Source organism: Montipora capricornis, chromosome 9 (assembly GCF_036669925.1).
Source record: "Montipora capricornis isolate CH-2021 chromosome 9, ASM3666992v2, whole genome shotgun sequence".
In the NCBI taxonomy this organism is placed as follows: domain Eukaryota; kingdom Metazoa; phylum Cnidaria; class Anthozoa; order Scleractinia; family Acroporidae; genus Montipora; species Montipora capricornis.
This window is the reverse complement of record NC_090891.1, coordinates 34,413,106-34,428,032: the sequence shown is the minus strand read 5'-3', so window position 1 is coordinate 34,428,032 and position 14,927 is coordinate 34,413,106. Positions and strand designations below refer to the sequence as shown.

Here is a 14,927-nt window from a genome sequence, read left to right as displayed (position 1 = left end):
GCTTTATTTTTATTCAAAGGGCCGTTTACTCTTAGTGTGAGTTTTGGATTTCACGGTCCGCCATTACTCACTGTTACGTTCTGAAGTAACCAGAAAGAGCTCCCGAGTACGATATAAGGCAACAAACAACAAAAGTCTGGCAACAAGCAGTTACCCCTTTTCACTATTATTTAATTTATTTAGTTTTACACTGTTGCATTTACTTAGGTTAAAGATAAGTTAAGCAGTTCGTAAAGCAGGCTTACTGTCTTTCATGGCCATTCAGGTATGACCAGGTATCGATTTTGATTAACTTCGAACTGCAAGTTCCACCGACTAGACACAACAATTCTTGACTTTCTTGATTCAGTGGATTCTTTCCACTCACTGGATTTTCTGTGTGGACAAACTTTTACGGAAGACTTCATAATGAACTCTGAACTCTTTATCTTCGTTCCTTTTCGGCCATTGTCTCTTTCTTCTCTTTGTTTATGGCAAGGTCGAAGGTTATAGCTTCACCATAGTTATCGCAGTTGCTTCCTCACAGTATCGCATCCATAGCATAAGTTCAACCACAGCCAGCCACGAAGGTAAGTCCTCGGGCAAAAGAGTTTTCTCCATTACTTACAAGCCTGTTTTTATACTTTTACTCTAAGCATCTAGAAAGTTCTGTTGCTGTTTATAGTGTATTATACTATTTGTGGAAACGGCTGAGTCACATGAAAGAAATTTCTGGAAAATTACAGATTGTAAAGCAATTCTCGAAAAGTCTGGAATTGCATAACTTAAACTAAGAGTAATTCTGATCCTCATAGCATCACGTTCAAAACTGACCGATTGGACCTCCGATCGTTGGATCCAGGGAAACGTGACGTCAAAGGCTCACTAGCTTAAAATTTTCAGCGAATGAATGCAGCTTATTATATATGCAAAACTCGAGTTTATAGATGGGTTTCAATCAAGTGATGAGACGGCCATGTTGGTCAACAAAAGAATAGTAAATTTAGGCTTATCATAGAGTCAAATTCCCAAAAGACTTTTTTCTCTATTGTTTTGTGCACCAACGTGGCTGCTGTGACGTCAGGTGAAAACATTTATAAGTCTGAAAGCCCAAAACTCCCGTGCTGCATATTAATTGTGCAGCGTACGTACGCAATGCTTACGCAATGCATTCTTAATCTAGTGAGCCTTTGACTTAAACTTAAGGAGGCTTGAAATAGTTTCTCCTTTTTTGAAACAAATAAATATAGTTATTCTGTCCTTAGATACAGTCAGGGTAATCATATCAAGACGAAATTTGGCTAAGGTATTAAGTACGTATCGCAGATTTCTCACATTTTATTTTCCTCCAAAAGGACGTTACCATGGCAACGATATTAGGCATTTCTTTGAGCCTTAAAATCAACAAATGTTGTTTTTTTTTTTGAAGAAACGAGACGGTGAGATTTTCCCATTCAGCGTTACCAGATAATGTTAGAGATACTCTCTAAAATATTTAAAATTCAACAAAGTCTCTAGGCCAGTTTTTCTTAAAGTTGCAAAATCAGGAACAACTAGGGGGTTACAAGGTCAGCATTTACGCATCCGTCACCCAAGCCCGCGCACTAGTGGAGCTACAGGCCATCACTACTACTACTACTACTGCTACTACTACTACTACTACTACTACTACTACTACTACTACCACTACCACTACCACTACCACTACCACTACCACTACCACTACCACTACCACTACCACTACCACTACCACTACCACTACCACTACTACTGCTACTACTGCTGCTACTACTGCTACTACTGCTACTACTGCTACTACTACTACACACAAACGGTTTAATAGTCACTTAAATCCGTTTGTGATGGTACTCGCAGCAGGGGAACAGTAGCAGTAGTAGCCGTGAGTAGTAGTAGTAGTAGTAGTAGTAGTAGTAGTAGTAGTAGTAGTAGTAGTAGTAGTAGTATTTTCGTGGTTTTCGTGAATAGGAGATGTCTATTTATGTTCAATATACATAGGAATTGGGTGAGCGAAATTAGCGGTATTTTGTTTATTTGTGGTGACCCTTTTTAATCATGAGCTGACGCGAGCAGCTTACGAATGTCGGACCACTAAATAGGAAAACTTCCAGTTCTAATAACAGATGTCTTTTTGAAATCAAGGCTTAAACCTTTGGTCGCTAAGTATTTAGTTAACATAGTTTTGAAATCCAAAGAAAAATAAGAATTTATTTTTTGGACACATGCGCACTTTTAAGTATACTGCCATCTGATTTTATGTTGCAACAGGGGAAAGAAATATTACCGATTTGTTTGTGGAAAAACCTCGAGTTATACTTAATTTGAGGATTTTTCTAACCCTAACTTTTGAAACAGACGTAACATCTCTCCCTTGAGGTTTGAAATTTCCATCCTTGCGTATTTATTTTTAAAAAACAGTATAAGAATATTTGTCTTTTTTGTGGCGCTTTGGAATGGAAATTGGAAATTTAATCGGAGAGTAAAAGGTAGAGGAGAATTTTCAAGTTTTCAAATTGTCATAAAATCTTCAGCTCATGGGGTATTTCTATGAAATTTTGCATTCTGGCTAATTGCAACTTTCCATGATCAGTTTGTTTCAATTCATACATTCTTTCTCTCCAATCAAGATCTTGTTTGACTTTCTGGTTTTCGCATAAGAGAGAAGGCAGGGTCAGAATGCATGTCTAGGCCACTACCACAAAATAACGTAATACTCTTTGTTTGCCTCCAAACTTTTGCATAAGCATTGTTTTTATTTTTTCTTGGGACCATTGTTAAGTCCCAAAAGAAATTGGAAACAGTGCTCAGCTTATGCAAAAGTTTGGAGGGCACACAAAGAATATTATGGTATTTTTTACCTGCTACAGGAGCCCATCAGTAGGAGCTTGCCTCTCCCATGTAAGCCCTATGAGTCAACCTTTGCGCGTATCTTTCTATTTTTAGATCGCCACCGCATGCACTGTTTAGAATGGCCAAGATTTCAGAATAAAGTTATTGTAAAATAAAGACAAAATAGCTAGCAAAAACAAAGTATGCAAATTGTCCTAATTGATGTAAATGAGAGTCTCCTGCTCAAGGGTTAGTTCTAAACATAGAAAGATGAGCGCAAAGGCCCTCATAGTCAGGGCGGGTTATACCACTACTACGAAAAGCGCCGACAGTTTCACAGCAGGGGCCCGTTTCTCGAAAGTTCCGAAAACGTTTCGGGCCCGAAAAGCCATTTGTGGAAACTGCCAACTGCGAAAATGGCCGTTAAAATTTCGGGACTTTCGAGAAACGGGCCCCTGGGGCCCGTTTCTCGAAAGTCCCGAAAACTTTTCGGGCCCGAAAAGCCATTTGAGAAACTGCCAACCGCTTATTTTGGAAGGCCGATCTTTCAACATGCCTTCAAGGTAACAAAAAGCAAACTGCCTGTGAAGTTTGACGACTTAAATCATCTCCGTTCTTGAGATAAAAAGGGAATTGTGACACCCGAAAATGGCCCGTAAAGTTTCGGGACTTTTGAGAAACGGGCCCCAGGTTACATTCAAAACACATGTTCCCGTTCCCAGGCTCCCTGATCATCGAAAAAGCTCGGTGGATGATTCCTTTGGATATTATCGAAAATATATACGCGTTTAAATCGTATATTCATCTCTTGATTCATAAGGTAAGGAAATCAAGTAACTTGTGGTAAGTTTGTTGTGGTAATTTTCGAGGCAGTGTTTGATTTCACAGGCTTTGCAAGCTTCGATAGTTATAAATTTGGTTCGCAATTATTGTGGTGTATGGAAAAAGTGGCAACACGTTGTTCCATCGTTTATTTGACAAGCAAAGACAGTAAAGAATCCTCGCCTGTGATCTGTTCTGTTATTAAGCTTGCAGGGAAGCGGATAGAGCACGAAAGAAGTGTAGAGGAAACACGAGACGTACACTGTAGTCAAAGGTTAGGGGTAACCCCAGAAACTCTTTTTAATAAAACAATTTCTACAATAGCCATTTTTCTCCAAATTTGTTCTGCTGCACCTTTGAACTCATATCTTTTTTTTTAGAAAATAAAACCCAAAATTGCATATCATGAATACTTTTCATCGTTGTGAACTTACTTACAAACCTTTGAATTTCTCTCCATGTTGCCCTGATTACCCATGATGCACTGAAGAGCGTGAACTTGTCTATTAGATAGATTGGCATGGAGGACTGTGCTTTGCAATGGTGCGAAGACCTGTGGAAGTTAAAGGCATTAGGCAATGAGCAAGATGACAGGCTGGTGAGGCATTAAAACTAACTCGACCTTCTGGGTAGTTGTTTGTGCAGAAATCATATGAACTGCCATGCTCGTGTCAAGTGGCAGTGGTGATGATGACGATGATAAGTGCTCTAACCGCTTCCTAAGTGCTTTACAATAGAACAGATCATTGGCGAGGCTTCTTTATCTGTTTCTTTCCTAATTTCCTCATATATTCAGCTAAAATTTTATTTATTTATTTATTTATTTATTTATTTGTTTATTTATAACTACTCCTATGAGTGGCATCAGCCTTGGATCCGTACTCTCACAATGTGGTTTAAAACGTTTTATTGCTTTAACATGGTTAAACATGACCAAAGCTGTCAAAATGTCAAACTATCAAGGTTCACAAACTGAAAGCAGGTTAGATACTGAACAAGCTAATAGACGAGTCCAAGTAGTTTTTCAGTTACTATCAAAAGCAAATTTTTGTCCAGTAAGGGGCCGATTACATGAGCCGGGTAATAGCAAACTTGATTTTTGGTGTTTTTCTCGGACGTGCCGAGATCTCGGCTAAACGAGCCAGCCCGGCTCATGTAGTTGGCCCCTAAAATCCTGCTTCTGTGTTCATTGTGTTGTGTGAATAAACCACAGTGGAATTTATGGGAAGAAGATCCCTAGAACAGATCACAGGCAAGGCTTTAGTATTTATTTTAAAACAAAGATTTTTTAAATTTTATCACGCATTTGGCTCAGTAATTGTTTCATAAAACTTTATTTTCCAAATCCTATTCATCTGTACTCTTGTAAAGCACACTGTTGTAACAAATCAGAGTGCATGTTGCATCGAAACTTTATTGCAAAGTAATATTAATAATAACAACAACAACAACAACAATGATAATAATAATAATAATAATAATAATAATAATAATAATCACATTTTTATTACACATGACATGAGAATTTTATTCCATAAAGCTCATTTTTACAAATCTATACGCTTTATTTTCACATGTGGAAAAGGCTTATAAACCAATCAGAATGGTGGACAGCTATTTCACATGTGGAAGTATAACCAATCAACGATAGCGTAATGGCGTTTCCATGCCAATCACTCATGCATCTCGTGCATCTCGTGCAAATCGTACTTTGTTATTGAATTAAATTAAATTTGCATTTGGTTCTACTGTTAGTGGGTTTTTGTTTCTAATTTGCGTTCAGAAAACTATTTTAATGAAAATTCTCGTTCCTCGCTCGTTCGGGTTTTTGACACAAACAACTCGTGAATAAAACCCCGTACGCTGACTTTCTATGACGTAAACTATATATACTGTGCTGCTTCTACTGGGTATCCAGCAGCACTTTACAATCATTTATAATCCCCTTACCCCTACTCCCACCTCTCCATCCAGGTGCAGCTAAGAAAAATCGAATGACCCAATGTCATGGTATCGATGTACGTTTCTATGCTTGTTCAGTTATTATGGTAGCTTACACTTTCAGTGAGCTATTAATTGGTCTAATTTAAATCAGTCAGTACATGTAGTTGACTCATCAAAAATTCAGGGATACCAGGAGCAAAGCATTGTAGTCTATCTTGGTCTGCTGATTGAGGCTTTGTGTTCAAAACGTCTGACAACTGTCATGATTTACAGATTTGGAGACTGAGGTGGACTGACATGCTTTGAATTCCAATGATGGTCTGGTTTGAGAAATATGCATTTTGAATTTCACTTAAATCAGTTGCTTTTATTTTTATATTGTAATTGTTATTGCTGTGGAGTGAGCAAAGTGGAAAATTATTATTGACCTCTCAATCACAAATGTTTTGAAATTCTACTTGTGCCTCTGCTTTCAGTTCGTACATGTATCCATCCCTGTCCAACTCAACCTATCAAGACAAGTTCGGTGATCACATTTAACGTATCTTTATCAAAACTAGTGATGTGTTCATGCAGTGTTAATATTATTAACTGGATGTGAGGAAAATTGCAGAGCACTATCAGCACAAAAAGCACAAATAGCAAGTCGACATTTAGCTCAGACAAAATTTCCCAATCACCTTTTACCACCGCGCACCGGTGGCTCAGTTCGTTGAGCACCGGGCTGTCACGCGGGAGGTCGTGAGTTCAACTCCGGCCGGACCAACACTCAGGGTCTTTAAATAACTGAGGAGAAAGTGCTGCCTTTGTAATTACATCTGCAAATGGTTAGACTCTGTAGTCTTCTCGGATAAGGACGATAAGCCGGAGGTCCCGTCTCACAACCCTTAAATGTTCATAATCCTGTGGGACGTAAAAGAACCCGCACACTTGTCGCAAAGAGTAGGGCATGTAGTTCCCGGTGTTGTGGTCTGTCTTCTGTGGTGTATCATGGTTGGGAGGGTTAATGCTCGGAGATATTAGCTACACCAAGCTACTCTAAAAATCCAAGGGTAAATAAAGATATATGATATGATATGATAAGCCGAAAGATGTGTGACGTGTTATTCATCGAATTTTGAAGCCGAACCAACAACCTGTGCATATGACCCAGAGAAACTGAATGCTCTCTTTGCCTCTACTGCAGAACGGACTCTTGCGTCTCAGGCCGATCCCATCTCCTCAACTGAATTCTGCAGTTCGTAGAAAATCGGCCTGAGTCAAATTCGTCTCTGTTCGAACTACAGACAGTCATGATTACAACTAATAAAATCACTACGAAGTGATTCCTCTACAGGCCCTGTCCAAATCCCGGTTAAATTTGTGAAGCTGGTCGCTGAAAGAATTGCTGATCCATTAACAGAAATAATAAATAACTGCATAAGGAAATCGTATTTTCCATTGATCTGGAAAAAAGCGTGGATCAGCCCTATCCCAAAAATAGATTACCCTACAAGAGAAGAATATTTCCGTCCTATGTCTGTTCTCCCCACGTTATCAAAAGTTTTTGAAAAACTAGTTGCAAAGCAGATGACTACCTTACCTTTTGTGAATTGAATTCAGCCCTTAAGGACACTGTGTCTGGAAATTCGTGATGATTTAATCCCTGCTATGAAGAAAGGGGAAGTAATTTTCATGATTATGGCTAATTTCTCAAAGGTCTTCAACATAGTCCAGTAAAAGGCCTTGATTACTAAACTACGGTATATTGGTTTTTCTAAATCTTTTTTGTTCTGGCTAACCAGCTACTTGACAGATCGTTCACACTTTGTTCAAATTGATGACAAAACATCTTGCCCCCTCACCGTCCAGTTCGTTGTTCCCCAGGGATCAATACTGGGACCCATGTTGTTCAACCTTAATGTATCAGACCTACAGGGTAGCCTCCCAGCTAGTGTTTCTACCTATCAGTATGCCGATGATACAACTATTTACGCCAGCTGTCGGTTCCTGGTGACCTCTCCCAACAAACTGAAGATCTGAATCGTGTGCTCAATGTCCTTAGCTCCTGATCAGTCGACTCTCATTTAGCGCTTAACCCCACTAAGACAAAGGCTGTGGTCATTTGCACCAGTCAGATGTCTCGAGTTCACTCACTTGGACAATTCAAGCCCTCCTTACAGATATCAGATAGACCACTTGAGCGTGTTAATCTAACCAAGCTACTAGGGGTCCATCTCGAGCATCTACACTGGGATAAACGTGTTAAACAGCTCTCAAAGTCGTGTTACAGTGTACTCGGCATTTTACGGAAAATTAAGAACTTTACAGATTTTAAGCTCAGAAAATACCGTGTCAAATCGTTAGTTTTATGTAAAATGGACTACTGTGACTCTTTTTTCTATCCGCTCCCTGATTTCCTCTTGAGGAGACTTCATCGCGTACAATTTGCTGCCGCTAGTTATGTCTCTGGACGTTATGTCAAGAATAGGTTGGCTGCCAATGAAGGAAAGAAGAGATTTTTATTGACTTAAACTTGTATTTAAGGCTTCACACTTTGATTCTAGGCCACCTTTTCTCAAGATTAATGAGGTTCTTTCTACACGTCTCCTGCGTTCAAATTCTGCTAAACGTTTAATTATTCCGCTTGGGAGAGGCGCCCAGCTCTTTAACGGTTTGTTTGTTTGTTTTTGTCTGTTTTATCTTTATTTAATGAGGGAGACGTAATAACCTGTTACAGTTTTCTAACCTCCGGCCTCTGGGAGCATTTTACCCTCCCAACCATGATACACCACAGAAGACAGACCACAACACCGGGAACTACATGCTCTACTCTTTGCGACAAGTGTGCGGGTTCTTTTACGTCCCACAGGATTATGAACATTGAAGGGTTGTGAGACGGGACCTCCGGCTTATCGTCCTTATCCGAGAAGACTAGAGAGTCTAACCATTTGCAGATGTAATTACAAAGGCAGCCCTTTCTCCTCGGTTATTTGAAGACCCTGAGTGTTGGTCCGGCCGGAGTTGAACTCACGACCTCCCGCGTGACAGCCCGGTGCTCAACTAACTGAGCAACCGGTGCGCGGTACAATTACTTAATTGCATGGTTATCTTTTCATCAACCATGCATTGTACACGATATACACTAGGCACTTAATGCATTATAACTTTTATATATTTCTATAATAGTGAATATTAATGTTTTAATTTTATATTTAACGAGATCCTTTGTATCGCAGTGAGTACAACGATTAGATGAAGAGCCGCTACGTGGATGCGCTGACATTAAACCATTATTATTATTATTATTATTATTTGCAGTTTACTGAAACATCTGTTTGCAAACCTATTACAAAATTTGGGCGCCTAAAAAGCGTAAACAATTGCTGTTAATCCCTAAAAAAAATTATAATCCTCTATCGATATTATATATCCTACAAAATAACTAAAATAGTATATCCTAAGTATCTACATGTAAATGTAAAAATCCTAACCATTGGTCTGTGTATCTGAAAATCTTAAATCTTCTTTCTCATATATCGTTCTAAAAATAAAAAAAATAAAAAAAAACCCAAACAAAAAAAATGCTAATGAAATTGTTCAGTGTTCAAGAATTTTAAAGTTCCTAGCAATGTTCAGAGTGCATGATAGCATTGCCTTCTGCATCTGCTTCAGGACCAAGTCACACCTGTCTCCTACCAAGCACTTGTTTGACTTCCTCACATCTTTGAATAACCACCCAGTACATCCATGAGGATGTTATGCTAAGAAACTTTACATCCTGGATATTGCTTGAGTTCCCATCTGAGGGGACCATACTTCCTCATTTTCTCCTCCGTCTTCATCTGTCGATTTTCCATCCACGGGCAGCTCATCTCGATCACGACTTCTTTCTTTACTTTATCAATGACTTGCGCGTCGATGCGATTTGCTCGGACTTCTACTTGCTCGGCAAAGAAAGGGACATCCCACAAAGCTTTGAGTTCTTCGTTCTCGTAGACTGGCTTTGGACGCATACTCCTCTCTTGGTGGTAGGTTGTATTTGGTTAGAATCTCGAAGAAGAGGATTCTAGGGACGCTGTTGTGTCTTTCTAGGTATTTGGTTTGAGCGATAGCACTGCGCCCCGCCAACACGTGCGAGACACTCTCTTGGCCCTTGCCACACATACGACAAGTGTAATCTTGATGATTAGTTGTTTTGATCTTCTTCCCAAGGTACAACTTTGTGGGTAAAAGCTGTTGGTACATGTTTTGAACGCCAGTTATCATATGTGTCGGTGCAGTTCTCCATTTGTTCATCCACTTAAAACACTTTTTGTCTAGGTCTCCATCCTTCCACCTGCTTGCTAGTAGCTTTTCCTCCCATTTTTGGTCTTCTACATCTGACTTTAATTTGTTAACCATTGATTTCTTCAAGGCTTCTTTGACCTGCTTCCTCGGGATTTCATCCCCTCCTACTTTAGAGCACGATGACTGAGGATACGTTAGTTTCAATTCAAGATCAAGTTCTCGAGCAAACGTAACAGCATCTTTAGCAAAGGACTGACGCCCTGGCTCACTTGCGTTCTTGTCGAACATGTGGACGATTCCTATCGTTGGATCGGGGTTTTCATATATCTTTAATGTTGCTTTGCTCTTAGTCAGTTTGTATTCCTGTTTAACTGACCTTAAGCCTCTTCCACCAATGCTCCTTGGCAAGTAAAGGGTTGCATTTGAACTTGTTGGACTTGTTCGGTGTCGCCCATTATTATTATTATTATTATTATTATTATTATTATTATTATTATTATTATTATTATTATTATTAACTCTCTCTAAGACGGACACCATCGGGACCGGCCTCAGCTGTCCGTCTTAGAGAGGTGTCCGGCTTATAGAGAGTCGACGTAACATGGCCGCAGGAATTTTGAGATAGTAATGCTGAACCTGTGCACAGTGAATACGCGTCTGTTTAAGGTTTGTTTTAAGTTATTTACTTGAACGAAACCTACCTGTTTTAGATTACAATACAATTCGGTTGTCACCTCCAAGTTATTTTTTGAATGGGACAGTGACTGATTTAATTTTAACTTGTACTGTATGTATTCCGGCGACAAGATAAGAGCTGTCAATTAAGCGTCTGGTGTTAAAAAGAGTCACGTACAAGAATTTTTCTTCCCTAAATCGTAATTTGCGGTCATATTCAGCCACTCACAAGTGTCCGTTTACGATTTCAAAGTGTCCGTTGTCCGTCTTCGAGCTCTTCGTTACTTGTACAGTGACGAGTCTTCACAAACTAGCACTCTTTGTGATCGTATTGGTTACAGCCTTGTGAAGCGACGTATCCAGAGCTTGTTAATTATTGTATTTAAGACAATTAACAATATCCACCTGAATATCTGAGAGGCCTATTTAGGTTAAGAGACAACATCAAAAATCTGAGAGGGGTTAACAAGCTGCAAGTACCGAAACCTAATACGACTCGTTATGGCAAGAACTCAGTTAAGTACTTGGCGGCTGTTACTTGGAACAAGATTTCTGATACCTTAAGATCCCTAAGCACATTGTCAGCCTTTAAAAAAGCAGTTTTAGCTAATTCTATATAATAGCTATGTTCTTTTGAGTAATTGGGCCTTTTATTGTATATAGCTATGTCATGTAATTTTTAGGATTTCCGTTTCTTTATTTCTCTCGGCTTATTAGCACACTTTTTTTGCTAGAGGTCTAATCAACCTCATCAATCCGGAGATTAAATAAAGCTTCATTCATTCATTCTTAAGGAGGTGTCCGTCTGATAGAGAGTGTGGTTATAGTAAAGTGACTAAGAAACGGCCGGGACCATCACCAGGTGACCGTCTTATAGAGGTGTCCGTTTAGAGAGAGTTGACTGTATTATTATTATTATTATGGTGGCCATCTTGGATTCTGTTTTTCTGCAGGATATATTATGGGATAACCATGGAGCATTTTGTTGTAAGCATATTGGCTTTTGGTTTGATACAAGTTTGAAACCAATTGGATATTTAAATGCTTCATTTCAGATTCGTGTGGTTTGGAAAAGTGAACTAAAAGGTAAGTTATGAAAGAGACAAATTATCCTCACATATATCTGGACAATTTAAGCATTATTGTTTCTTATCAACACCTAAAAAATTCGTGTTTCTACAACGGAATTCAAACCCATGACCCTCTGCGATGTGGGTGCTGAGCTATGAAGCCATACAGACCTGCTTTCAACTCTTAGGCTTCATGGCTCAGTTGGTAAAGCTTTGCACTGGCATCACATAGGTCATGGGTTCGAATCCTGATGGAGCCACCTGAATTTTTCAGTTGTCTGTAAGAGAAAATTGCTTAAATTGTCCAGATAAGTGCAAGGATCACCTGTATCATTCGCCTACCCGCTCTTCAAATATACATTTATTTCATTCATCAGTCCTCTCACAGGAACACATATGCTCAACAGTTAAACTGATCTGCTCCCAACTGCGTGGCTTTATTGCTCAGTTGGTAGAGCATTGCATCAGCATCGCAGAGAGCATTTGTTTGAATCTCGTTGAAGACACCTGAATTTTTCAGGTGTCTATGAGAGACACTTGCTTCAATTGTAAGGGGTTTCATTAGACGCCGGTCACCGGCGGTATGCCGCCATCTATGTTGTCAGGAGTTTTCCTCTCACGTCCGTCTTCTCTGCCTTGATTTTCACTCAAACTCTTGTAAAAGACATGAGTGTCCACTGCTTACCTTGATTGGCCCAGGCATCTACATGTACTTCAAAAGTTGTTGAAACTCCTGCAATTTGTCCGGATAGGTGCAAGGGTCATTTCCCTCTCTCGTTTTTAGCCTGCACTTCAAACATATGCATATCTCTTTCTACCTATTTTATCCTGAGGACGTGCATGTATTTGCTCACTGGGCATCCCAAAATATATCTCCTAGAACAATAAAATCTAAATGGCCATCATATCAGGAAAAAGTCCAGCGAATCAGACAAAAATAACTAGAACTGCTTGCTCTGTTCTTTATCCGCAGTGACTTCGTCTTTTAGGGTTTACCTCGTTGTAAAAAAATGTTAAACCTTTTTGTTTGTTTTGTTAGCTCGTGGTAGGGTTAGGTTATTGTTTGATGTTTTTTTTCTCTGTTGTTTTCCTTTGTGTTGCGTCATCCGTGAGTTCCACAGGTTTTTACACCGAGAATGAGCCGTTTTTTATTGTCTCGCCATGTTTAAAGCAAGTGCTTTGAGATCATGCCTACAGTTTATTTTGCTTGTGCAAGACGAATAGAAAGTTTGATCATTTGCAGAAGAAACAGCAGAAGATGCACATTCTCCTCGAGTCTTTCAAGACCACGGGGCTTGGTTCTGTCAGCAACCTCCTTCACGAGCACTTTTGCAACTAAGCAATCTTTTCTGTTGTCACTCTTTAATTGATAGCGACTTATTGTTATTTTTCTCTCAGGATGCACTCAAATAGGATAGATGTTGTTGAAGTTAGTAAGGGATTCCTGTCCTGCCAAGCCATGGATGATATTTTGTCAGGCTCATTCCTTACTGACCTCTGGGGACCTGTCTTGCATTATCCGCATATGTACACCGTGCAAGTTGACATAAATAAACATGTTGAGCCTCGGGGTCCACTGAAAAGGTTCAATCATTCCTGTGAGCCTAATGCAAGATTTATTTATGAGTGTCGCAACGTTGAACATTCAGACCTGGATATCAATGATGGCGTGTTCTGGCATGTGATAGCTCTACGTGATATAAAAAAGGGAGAAGATGTTACTCTTGATTACACTACAACTGAATATGACATGGCGCAAGGTTTTCAGTGTAAGTGCAAAGCAAAGAATTGTTTGGGTGAAGTTAAAGGCTTCAAGTATTTGTCATCAGTTCAGCAAAGAGAGAGAATAAATAACGCATCACCTGCTACTTTGAAATGTTGGAACAAAAGACTGTAAATGCACCTGAAGGCAGCACAGAACTGTTACTATTGAAAAACAGTCATTTGGAAAAATATTTATTTCAACTATGTATTTGATATTGATATTTATTCCTGTCAGCTGCTTAAGATTTCTTATTTGATAGGAAATGACGAAGAAGTGAAGAAACTCAGTTGTATTAAGTTGGTATCATTGGCTTCTCATTAAAACTAATTTCCGCCACGTGCGTGACCATGGGCGTAATTACACCCTTGGAGGTGGAAAACCTTAAATAACAATGACCACAACCAGGTTTTCTGAGCCCGCGAAACTGAGCACCCCCAGCAAACCATTGTTTTAACGAAACCCGCTGGTCAGCAATCTCGTTCGGGTCATTGCTGTCTAAGATCTTCCATGGGAGGTAAACGTCAGCATTTGAGGGCCACTGGTTCGTCAGCGTAAGCTGTTATGTGTACAATTATATGTGTACAGTCTGTTATGTGTATTATTATTATTATTATTATTATTATTATTATTATTATTATTATTATTATTATTATTATGAAAAAAGTGCGTTACATCCGGTTAATGGAACCATGCGCACTTTTTCTGTCACAGACCTGCAGCCTTTGTCTACAAGAGGTACATAATACTAGTTGCATTGCATTTGGCGGTTTCCCTTTCAAATGGAAAGTGGTCGTTATGTTCCATCAAAGCAACGCTAAGAAATTTGTTTTGTTTTCCTGCTTTTTTCTGGTTACCGCCTACACAAAAAGCCATTAAAGCGCCTCGTGGACGTGATTTATTGCTGCGGAGTGAGCGAAGCGAGCGAGCAGCAGTATAATCTGGATTTGAGGGAAAGTATGTAAAGGCCCGTTTATACGGTTTCAACAATTGACCAACATTCGTTCAACAAAAGTTGAACGGATGTTGGTCAAATGTTGGACGCAAAAATAAAGTTGTGCAATGGACTTTCAAACGGTTCCAACATTGATTGCGAGGAACTAAGAACTAGAAACCAAACTCTCTCATCCAGATACACTACGCCATATTGACTTTTGCGGCCTGATGTGAGCATGCGTTAGTTCTACAATTGTTGAACAGAGTGTTCAAACAGCTTCAACACCATTGAAACATTTTCGACAACAAAGGAAAAGTTGAATCGATGTTGAATGAAAGTTTAAAAAACCGATTAAACTTGATTCAACACGCTTTCAACGAACTTTAAACATTTTTTTACGCACGCTTTCAGCAATGTTGGGTGACCTGTTCAAACGCACCGAACATTTGGTTCAACAAAGTGTTAATGCATATTGAAGCAAATGTTGAAACCGTTTACAGTCGAGCTATGGCATGCGTGACCAGTATTCACGAGACTGAAATGAACATCCGAATTCCTCTTTGTCCGAGATTTGAATGGAATCTTCAAGATTTGGCGTGAAAAATGCACAGTAGTTGAACAA

At 39.3% G+C, this 14,927-nt stretch overlaps 1 protein-coding gene across 3 annotated transcripts; it reads left to right on the top strand.

Annotated features, from left to right (window-relative positions):
- Positions 1 to 3,555: 3,555 nt before the first annotated feature.
- LOC138016505 (uncharacterized) lies at positions 3,556 to 13,706 on the top strand. Of its 3 annotated transcripts, XM_068863661.1 has the most exons (5): positions 3,585 to 3,646; positions 3,855 to 3,922; positions 4,139 to 4,246; positions 11,592 to 11,622; positions 13,005 to 13,706. In XM_068863661.1, the coding sequence occupies exon 5, from the start codon at positions 13,006 to 13,008 to the stop codon at positions 13,501 to 13,503; it is 498 nt and encodes a 165-aa protein (XP_068719762.1). In that variant the 5' UTR covers positions 3,585 to 3,646; positions 3,855 to 3,922; positions 4,139 to 4,246; positions 11,592 to 11,622; position 13,005; the 3' UTR covers positions 13,504 to 13,706. The 3 variants fall into 3 exon arrangements, with proteins under 3 accessions (XP_068719761.1, XP_068719763.1, XP_068719762.1); XM_068863660.1 differs by lacking the exons at positions 3,855 to 3,922; positions 4,139 to 4,246 and having other exon boundaries at positions 3,556 to 3,646; XM_068863662.1 differs by lacking the exons at positions 3,855 to 3,922; positions 4,139 to 4,246; positions 11,592 to 11,622 and having other exon boundaries at positions 3,562 to 3,646.
- Positions 13,707 to 14,927: the final 1,221 nt, after the last annotated feature.

Bases quoted from the DNA above. Each gene is read 5' to 3' on its own strand.
- LOC138016505 (XM_068863660.1), top strand. From the start codon at position 13,006: ATGCACTCAAATAGGATAGATGTTGTTGAAGTTAGTAAGGGATTCCTG.